At 36.9% G+C, this 8,242-nt stretch overlaps 1 protein-coding gene across 1 annotated transcript; it reads left to right on the top strand.

Moving 5' to 3' along the window:
• The first annotated feature begins 7,491 nt into the window (after nucleotides 1–7,491).
• On the top strand, nucleotides 7,492–7,920 carry LOC118746005. Its single transcript, XM_036479757.1, has 2 exons — nucleotides 7,492–7,630; nucleotides 7,691–7,920. The coding sequence occupies exons 1-2, from the start codon at nucleotides 7,531–7,533 to the stop codon at nucleotides 7,918–7,920; spliced, it is 330 nt and encodes a 109-aa protein (XP_036335650.1). The 5' UTR covers nucleotides 7,492–7,530.
• Nucleotides 7,921–8,242: the final 322 nt, after the last annotated feature.

Below are 8,242 nucleotides of genomic sequence, written 5' to 3'. Positions count from 1 at the left end.
TTTCAGTTGGGAAAAAAGTGAGCGAAACTAGAAAACAATTTATGCATAATAAACTGATAAATAAACACCTCCGAGGCATTCATGAAACAAATTAAATTTCCACCTGTAGCCCGGCTTGCAACACAGCAACTGTTGCAAAAAAGTGGAGCAGCAAAGCAAAAGCAACAGTGTCAACAACAGCGTGCAACAACTGGCGGATTGAGTGCCGCAAATACTGTGGAATATAGTGGATGACAGCGCAGCGTTGAGCGCCACAAAGGGCTAGCGTGTGTGTGTGTGTGTGTATGTGTGCGGCAAGGTGGTCGGTGCTTGGTGCGGTCCTGCAGATTCCACCGTTGTTTTTGGTGTAGTTCTGCCGCCGCAGCTTTGTGCGCGTCGAGTGGATTTTGCCAGTAGAGTTGCGAGAGAAATTAAAATGTGCAACTGTGGTAACTTTGTGTGGAAATCACGCAACCGACTGCAATGCGTTGCAACATGGTAAAACGGTAAAACGGTAAAATGGCAAAACGGCGATAGCATTGGGCTACTGGGGCGTTGTCGCAGTGGGACGTAAGGAATATTAAAAAACTTTTGCGAAAGTGTTGCGTTTTTTACTTCAGCTCTCTGTGCCGCTGCAGGTTTATACAAAGTGTATATATTTGCTTGAGTTGGTGTAGTTTACTTTAGGTGCAGCTATCGTTTGTTGGCCCTCACCCATCGCCAACCACCCGTTGCGCGCATATTAGCGTAGTTAATGTCACGGCTGACACCTGCTGCCACTTAACTGGTTGACTAGTCACATAAAAATTAAGTACAAGTTATATTCGTACACACATACATATGAATGCACATGAAAGTGGAGCTGTGTCCTTGTAAACTAAGCTCGAGTTGGGAATTTGTATTTTGTTAGGAAAAAATTAAATTTCGCACAAAGTAGATAAGCTTCAAGTTTACTAATTGTTTTAATATTTTATTTTATATAACTCATGATCTTTTGTTAAACTTCATGTTGATTAACATTTATTTATGTTGAACATTGTAACCCTTTACGGCAATTTCTAATGAATACACATGGACTTATTCAAATTAAAACACAAGTAGTATACAATCCTGAAGAAAAACGAAAAATTCATATAAAATTACGTTCTTGTTAGCATGCAACCAATGCAGTGACAAGCAGTGATGAGTTGATGAATTTTCAGAGGTTCTAAGTGGGCCATATGACATCCAGAGCTGCCAGATAATCCTGTAGGATCCTGTGCAGTTCCATCTCTGCTTCGCCTTCGAGTGCTAATGTTCATTAATTTTTGTCTTAATCTCCCTGAGAGAGGCGCCCATGTCCACCGCGTGGGGCACATTCAGTGCGGAGCCGCGCCTTGCTAGTTCGTCCGCTGCCCTCGTTTCGGTAAATATCCCTATATCGCGGGACCAATATAAAGGTAATTTTATTTTGACCTGACATATAGGCCAGCTCTATCTTACAGTCATCCACTAGTAGGAGAGAGAGAGAGAAGACATTCACCTGCCTTCTCGCGGGTACATTATCTTTGATGTACTGCCTCCTTAATTGCAAACGTTTCGGCATGGAGAACGCTTGCATAGCCTTGTAGACGAAAGGATAACTTTACGTTATGTTGCTCCGCATTCCATCTTGACCTCTCCTTGATTCCAGTTACTGCGGCCTTCGACAGGATATAGGCATTGGGCAACGATTTAATTTCAATCGGTATTGCGTATAGGACCGAGCCGTGTTCAAACGAGCTTTCCTTCCAGAAGCCCAGGGCACGCAGTCTGATTACGCTGTTAGCAGCTGAGTTTTCGATAAAGATATCATGGGTAATAAGTCAAGAAGGAGGTTCAAAACATCGTTCGGATAGGAATCTACACTAACATTATTAAAGGCCCCCTCGATGACTATAGAGGAAGCCATTGTAAATGATTTATAGTAGAGCGAACTCTCAATTGTAGGGTCGTCTTCGTTGGCTCGTATGATAAACTGGACGTTTTGCCCCTAATGCATAGATTCAGCAGCCTCTCAAAGGTCTTGAGCACAGATGACATTAGGCTTCTTCTTCTTATTTGGCGCTGCAACCGCTTAATCAATTTTGGCCTATTTGGTTTATTGGTGGGAAATCTTTAGCATTGTCATGACCCTGTTTCACCTGCTTTAGGAAACAAAAATTACTTTAATCTTCCTCCAGCTTAACGGAACGTGGCTAGATATTAGGCACTCTCTAAAAATTCCTTCTAGGACTGGAATGACCATTTCAGAAGCTTTCTGAATCATGACTAGTAATATTACGTCGATACCTGGTGATTTAAAGGGGGAGGATGACGTTCTAGAATTGGAGAGGAAATTATCGATATATATAAAGCAATGGCAAACAAAGTGCTTAAAAAAAAAATATATCTTCAGAATATTTTTGAGTAATGTAGTGCGTTTCTGTAACTAATGCGATATTATATCGCAAGTTTTGTCATAACGCGGTACCGCATAGTTGATATCGCAAGCAATAAACGAGGTGTTCTGTAACATAAAAAACTCACCTTGGATGTATTGGTGGTGAGTTTTGTTCAAATAACACACACTGTCAAAAGAACGTATGAATGTTTGTTTTCTTTTAATTTTATAAAAACTTTTGAAGTCTTTGCCTGAGAAGACCTCTAGTAAAATTTTGCGAAGAATAATTTTCTAGAATTTATGAATCCTGAAACCAACTTCCAAATTTGCTTTTTGCAGGATTTCTTGAAGTAAGGGTCTAAACGACGCTTTCGGGTGGGAGCTAATCGGTTCAACGAAAATATTTCCCACAAAGTATGCAATCTTTTAATAACAGTATCTATTAATAAAAATTGGCCACCTTCTCATCATCTAATCGATTCCGTTTCTTATAAACCAATGTACAAATTCCGTTTGAAAAGAAAAACCTTCAAATAAAACTTCCATGAAAATTCACCTGGCCATGACACTCGTAGCAGAAAGTACTCAATTAAACAATTTGCCTGAAAACGTGCCGCTTACTGAACTGAGAAAATTCAAATTGACAAGAAAATCTACAAGGTCAAGTTCGCTTAAACGTTTAAGTTTATGATTATGACTTGGAAATACTCATCAACTTTCAAATTTATGTCGCATATTTCGGGCACTGCTTGCTGCCTATTCCCTTGCTGCTCGCTTATATGCAATTCACGCTATGTTCACATCTGTTTTCATTCAATTCAGTTGTAGCGCCATACTCGAAGTCACCAATAAACGCAAAGCAAAAATATAAATGAAAGAGCTGACATTTTTGACAACAGTCGGATCGTCAACACTCAATGGCAAACAAAATACATACAACCATTGCTCCTGACAATTAACGAGCGACACAGCCGCAGCAACGTCATCAAAATACATTCATTCAGCCGATTTGGGCAGTCAAACAGTCAAACTGTTGGCGGATAGCAATTATTTCAAGTAATTTGCAATTAAGCACAATTGGGAATACATCAATTCGCACTTCACGTTGCTGCCACTGCTCGGTGCCGCACTTGTCAACACACGCCCATTTATATTGCGCTCCAACATCATCATACCACTCTCCCGAGTCGGGGTGCGACGCATTTATCGCAGCGGTGGCCATTAAATTTTGATTAAATAAATGAATAGCTCCAACTCCCCATTGCAATTTTAGATTTATTGACCAAATTGTTGTTTTTTTCGCCTCATTGTGTGCTTGCGTGTATGTGTGGGTTTGGGTGAGTGCGAGTGTTTGGATGACTATTTGACGTTCATTCTTCTCTGGGTGGTCGAACTTCCCTACTCTTTTCGTAGAGGTGCTGCACAGAGATCGGACACACACACAAACACCCATGTTCAAACATGTAAAATTATTTCTTATTCCGCAGTCATTTTGCTATTATCTATTTATTGGCTTTTCGCAATCTTTTATTGCTTGCTATATTAAAAATTTTACTGCCCAATAAAGTGTCAATTGTTGGCAACAATAACTATTTTTATTATTTAATTGATTAACAATTTGCGATACATAAACTGGATGGGAGTCAGCCATTTAGTTGATGGCTGACTTGTTTGGCGTGGCTCAAAGTGAATAGGAATGCCATTTGAAGGCGAGATAAATTTCCGAGAAGTGCTCGTAAATTGCCAACAGAATCAATATGGTGGCAATTATGGTCATCTACAATGGGTCTTTGGCAACAAATGCCAAACTGCCTTCTATATACAGGGCGGCAGTGAACGGGAACATCCAAATTGGCATTGAGGTAATCATTTGCCTTTCCATCGCATTCTAGCAAATTTCGCTCTTTCCATTACATAGCCCTATGGTCCTCAATAGGGATGGAAAAGTAGGTAAAATTGTACCATTCTCCGCCCTTTTCGAGACAAAAAGTACACTGGTTCAAAACTCGGTACATTTTGGCAACATCTGACACATCTTTACGCACTAAGTGATGCATATTTTGTGTATTTTGGGCAACTATGAAATGTAAGTCTTTATCAAAGGAACAATGAAAACCATCGATTTAGTGTAAAATGTTTACCTTTTTAACCGACTTCCAAAAAAGGAGGAGGCTATCAGTTCGTCGCAATTTTTTTTTTTTTTTATGTATGTTACCGCATAACTTTGGACCACGTCAACCGATTTCGGAAAGGTAGTGTCTCAGAGGTGGTCCCATACTAATCTGGTTAAGATCCGATCAGCGGATCATGAGTTATATATATATATATATTTTTTTTATATGGGAGTTGGTCGGTTTTTTTTTTGATAAAAATTACTAGTTGTTTAGAAATTTCCTAAATAGCTTTAGTAAATCGCACTGATTTCAAATCGCACGATTTTCATGCCTGACTAATGTGATTTCTGGAATACATATTTATTTTTGTCCGTTCTGACGTGGTCAGTTTTAACAATTTTTATTTGTTTTATTTAACTTTAATTAAGTTCAAATAACCCAATTTTTACCCCATTAAATACAACTTTACTCATCAGAAAATTACACATTTTAGTAAGCGATGTAATAGCTTCCTTGGAAGCGAAAATATCAATTAATAAACTGAAAAGTACGGCGCACAGTGGTGTATGAGCGGGCAAAAATCAAAAAAATTGTTGTCACGTATGTCAACGTGTTTGGTATCGTTGGAAAGGAAATTTATCCTAGATTAAGGATCTGGACTTAGTTTTTGTTTTATCTCATAAGGTTCTCACAAAAACCTCTTAAAGTTGTGTGTTTTTTATATATTTTTTCTTTTATGAAAATGCCTTTAGCTGGAGTCTTTAAAAAAAAATTGCTAAAAATACAATTTATCATACTTTATCTTAAGACACAATTTTTCTAATTAGAAAATCTGTAAGGAAACCACTCTATAGAGCTTTTTAAAAAATATTGAGTTTCCTGGCTGGAATGGCCTATTTGCTACACCCTAAAATTTGTTGCAGAAAATTTAAAAAATTCCTAAGTGTACAAAGGGATAAAAAAAAAATATGTAAAAATATGTTTTTTTTTATTCTTTTATTTGAAAGAAGCGGCATTTTTCTTTGAAATAAAAAAAAAAAAGTCTGCAGACTCATTGCGCTTTTCGAAGAAAATCGTTTTTTTAAGGTTATAAAATAAACTTTTTCAAAAAAAAATTTCACTGATTAAAGTTACCACAGTATTTTCCATTACTTAAATGCCAAAACATTCTTTAAAAATAGTAAAGTTTATTACTGTAGACACACGCGGTAGTGTTCTGTGCTGTGTAGTGAAGCGTAAAATAGTGAAAAAACTAATATTAATATGAATTCAATTATAAAAAACTCAATTTTAGATGATATCTGGATTTCTACTCGTCCATCAGATAGAGTGTCTGCATTATCTGCATTTTTTGAAGACAAATTAATACACGCTAAATGCGACAAAGCACTTTTGAATCAAAAAATAAAACTTTTTAATAGTGAGATGAAAAATAAGTGGAATTATAGTGGCCGCAAAAGAAGCGCTTTTGAAAAAACATATTCTAAATGGCTAAATTGGACATTCATTTCCCTTCCGGATTCCAATGGAAATAAGGATAAATGTGCTGAACGGGGAAGACCTTCTAAAGAAGAATTTTGCGAAGCTTCACGGAGAACAAAAAATCGAAGGGTAGAGCATTTGTTGAAAAACTATTCCATCGAAGAGCTCGAGTATGCTCTGAAAAAAATGAAAAAAGCAAGCAAAGTTGAATGTTTTGAAAGTAGTACCGAAGGTTTGCCCATATCTGATTCACTCGCACTATACATAGATCTGAACTTATCAGATCGTAAATATAATAGTTTACGTGCAAAAATAAACCGGTTGCATAAAGATTGTATACCGAGCTTAAACGCATTGCAAACAAAAAAACAAACTTTGCTGCCAACGATTAAATCGACTGAATATTCAGCCGAAGTTGATCTGAAATCATTATTGCTGAAAACAACGCAAAGTATTTTAGAACTAAGCCCAGGTAATGGTGACATAACCAAAGCTTCTTTGGTTTGTAAGTGGGGCATGGATGGAAGTTCGGGACATAGCCGCTATAAGCAAAATTTTGGTGACAACAAATTAACGGATGAGTTTATGTTCATCATTGCGCTAGTCCCTCTGAGGTAACAAAAAATTATCTAATATGTCTTCCAAAAACATTCAATAGCTTTTAAAAATAAATTCGAGTTTAGATCAGTAAATGGCATTTTAATTTACATTGACAACTTTTTACAGTATTATTTTGCAAAAGGCTGGTCTGAATTAATTAATTTACTCGATTAGCTATTTTGCGATATGACGGTCTTATATCTTTTCGACAAGCCATATAAGTTATTAAAAAATAAATATTTTTTCCAGGTTAATTGATTTGTCATCCAACAAAAATATATGGACCAATAACAAATGCTCATCGTCTTTTTATTGTCGTCCAATTAAGTTTAGTTTCAAGAAGGAAAACCGCGAACTAGTTCTATTCGAATATAATGATATGTCGAGAAAAATTGAGAACTTAGAAGATGATGTTGTAATACGAAACGGAAAAGGGACTCAAGTTTCTTATCAAATGCATTGCACCATGATTGATGGATCTGTTGCCAATATTTTGACTGGCACTAATGCTTCCAGTAACTGTTTTATTTGCCATGCCAAACCGACCGAAATGAATGTTACTAATTTTACAAAAGTACCAATCGCTAATCATTACAAGTATGGGTTGTCTACACTGCATGCTTGGATTAGATGTTTTGAGTGTTTACTCCACATCGCATACCGTTTAACATTTAAATGCTGGCAAGTTCGCAAAGAAAACAAATACGCCTTTCCTGCGAATAAAGTTAGGATTCAAAATGAGTTTAGGACAAGATTAGGCTTAATAGTGGATTTGGAACAACTAATGATGGCAACACAGCTCGCAAATTTTTTTCAAATGCAGAAGTGGCATCAGAAATTACCGGCATTAATAAAGAGCTAATTCAACATTTTTCAATAACACTGCGATTAATATCGTGCGGAATGCATATTAATATCGACGCGTTTAGAGAGCTCCTTATAAGGACAAGAACAATGTATTTGACTGAATACGAATGGTACTACATGCCTAGCAGCGTGCATAAAATATTGATGCATGGGTGTGAGGTTATTGAGTATTTCGATCTACCAATTGGTAAGAAAATCGATTTGTTGCTATTCGGCATTTTTTACTACTACGAATTTATTCCCACAGGCAATTTTTCAGAGGAAGCTCTGGAAGCTTTACATAAACACATACGTATCGTACGATATGATCATACACGTAAAACTGCTCGGGAGCATACAAACAGAGACTTGATGTCATACTTAACAATATCATCAGATCCAGAAGTAGTTTTTAAAAGGAGTGCTATCCCAAACAAAAATGCAGTTTATTCAATGGACGAGCTGAAAGAGTATTTAGTCGATGCTGAAGAAACTTAAAAGTAATAAGCACCCTTCAGTCAACTCAATTAGTTTTATACTAATCAAATACTAGTCAGCCACACGGCCTCAACTAGTTCGAGTTCTGTAATTTTTCCATATAAGCAACTGGTATTTTTAACACGGCGATGTCCTACGAGATGGCAATTGTCCTCTTCTGCATCAGCACTATACCAGTTGGCATACTAGTCAGCCTCTGCATCAGCAATATATCAGTTGACATACTAGTCAATATATACATCAATATCATACCATTTAAGATACTAGTTCGTATATACGTCATGATCGTACCTGTTGGCATACTAGTCATTATATACATCAG

This window comes from Rhagoletis pomonella, unplaced genomic scaffold (assembly GCF_013731165.1).
Source record: "Rhagoletis pomonella isolate Grant_MI unplaced genomic scaffold, Rhpom_1.0 Rhpom_scaffold_00001, whole genome shotgun sequence".
NCBI classification, from domain to species: Eukaryota; Metazoa; Arthropoda; class Insecta; order Diptera; family Tephritidae; genus Rhagoletis; species Rhagoletis pomonella.
The sequence above is the reverse complement of the archived record's forward strand: the minus strand, read 5'-3'. Positions and strand labels throughout refer to the sequence as shown.

Coding starts and splice junctions, on each gene's coding strand:
- LOC118746005 (XM_036479757.1), top strand. CDS start 7,531: ATGTATTTGACTGAATACGAATGGTACTACATGCCTAGCAGCGTGCAT. Junction 7,631..7,690: donor GTATTTCGATCTACCAATTG/GTAAGAAAATCG, acceptor TTATTCCCACAG/GCAATTTTTCAGAGGAAGCT.